Below are 1631 nucleotides of genomic sequence, written 5' to 3'. Positions count from 1 at the left end.
CATTTGTTCTTGGGTTCTCATTGAAATAGTCTTTGTATTGCTAGTTTGCTAAGATTCTTTTCGCAAAGGCTTCTATCACTTCTCTGTCGGTAATGTCATGGACTTGAGCCCTGAATTCTCCGAATCATCTATAGTATTCCCTTAGACTTTCTCCTCTCCTTTGCCTTACTCCTTTCAACTCGGCTGCTGTCATTGGATGGGTAATAATGCCTACAAAGTTGTTGCAGAAAGCTTCTTGCAAGTCTTCCCAATATCTGATTGATCTTGTCCTCAATTTGTCAAACCATTGTAGTGGCATTGCTTCGAGGGCCATTGGGAAAAATAGAGCCTTGATGTCTTCATCTCCTCTGACTAACTCAATAGATTGGGAATAAACTCTTAGCCATTGTCTTGGTTCTACTTTGCCATCGTACTTGGAATGATTTGCTGGTTTAAATTTGTGTGGTAGCTTCAATGTTTGTAGTCTTCCTGCAAAACAAGGGAATCTATCGTATGGTTCTGTTCTTCCATAGTCTGGCGATCTTGCCCTTCTATAATAAGATCTGTCTTCTTTAAACTCAGATTCTCCATAGTCATCTTCTTGATGCTTTCGGGTATCGTTGACTTAGTTCTGGCTTGCCCTTTTCTTGTAATCTTGGGTAATGTTCTTGCCTTCCATTATTGTCAGCATTTTCCCCTAGTCTTTGAAAAATTGACTTTTTGGGTGGTTGTTCTCCTTGTGGCTCTTGTGGAACTTCCTCACCGGGTTGTTTTCTGGTCCCCCGACTTCTTTCTTCTGGTCTTCCTCTGACTTTCCGTTATTCGTGAGGGTGTGCAATTCTTTTGTTAATTCTTCAATTCTTTCCCTTTTTGTACTTTTTGTGGCTTCTCTTTCTGCCTTCTTTCTATTGTATTCCGTTAGTTTCGCCTTGTACTTATTCCAGATTTGCTTCCTTTGTTTAACAATGTTCCTTCTTCCAGCCTTCAATTTATTCTTCTTTAGTCTTGCTAGCCTTTGCTCATCATTTTTGTTGCTGTCGCTTTTCTCATCTGGTGAGATGTTGCCTTTTGATTCGTCTGAAGATTTTATATCTAGGATCTGTGGTGGTTCTAGAGGTTGTTCTAACTGCTCCGCCATGTATACAGTGTACCTCTTCCGAGATCTTCTTGTATGGTATTTCATCCTTCATTTGGTTGAGCTGTCGGTAGTTTCTGAGCTGGATCCGAGTTCTTTTCCCTCTTGATAAGGTAGTTCTTCAATGTATGTGCTAGTCCGGGCTTTGCTTGAGGCAAAAGAACTCGGTCAATGCACCACACAGTCTTGTGGGGTAACTGTCATGATCATCCCTTCTTGTGCTCCCTCCAGGAGTATTTTTCTTGCTGAGTTCATCTTGTCTTGGGTAAAGTGTTGGTAGATTGATGCCGTGTTGTATAGTCCGTACGTTTCTAAGTTCTTTTTCGAGTTGTACGGGTTGTATTCCTTCACGATTGTCGTTGCGTCTCTAAGTCCAATTAGGCTTGGCTCTTTAGTTGTGAAGATTGTCTTGGAGTCGGGTTGTATCTCTTTCTCAGAGTCGGTTTCGTATCCGCTTTCTTCTTCATTCCGAGTTGGATCCGAAGTTGAAAGTTTTGTCATCTTCTCGGCGAGTTCA

General features: G+C 41.5%; 1 protein-coding gene across 1 annotated transcript; it reads right to left on the bottom strand.

Annotated features, from left to right (window-relative positions):
• Nucleotides 1-676: 676 nt before the first annotated feature.
• LOC136524750 (protein PXR1-like) lies at nt 677-1117 on the bottom strand. Its single transcript, XM_066518008.1, has one exon. It carries the CDS (start codon nt 1115-1117, stop codon nt 677-679), a length of 441 nt encoding a protein of 146 aa, XP_066374105.1.
• Between the last annotated feature and the right edge of the window lie 514 nt (nt 1118-1631).

This window comes from Miscanthus floridulus, chromosome 18 (genome assembly GCF_019320115.1).
Source record: "Miscanthus floridulus cultivar M001 chromosome 18, ASM1932011v1, whole genome shotgun sequence".
Classification (NCBI taxonomy): Eukaryota; Viridiplantae; Streptophyta; class Magnoliopsida; order Poales; family Poaceae; genus Miscanthus; species Miscanthus floridulus.
The sequence above is the reverse complement of the archived record's forward strand: the minus strand, read 5'-3'. Positions and strand labels throughout refer to the sequence as shown.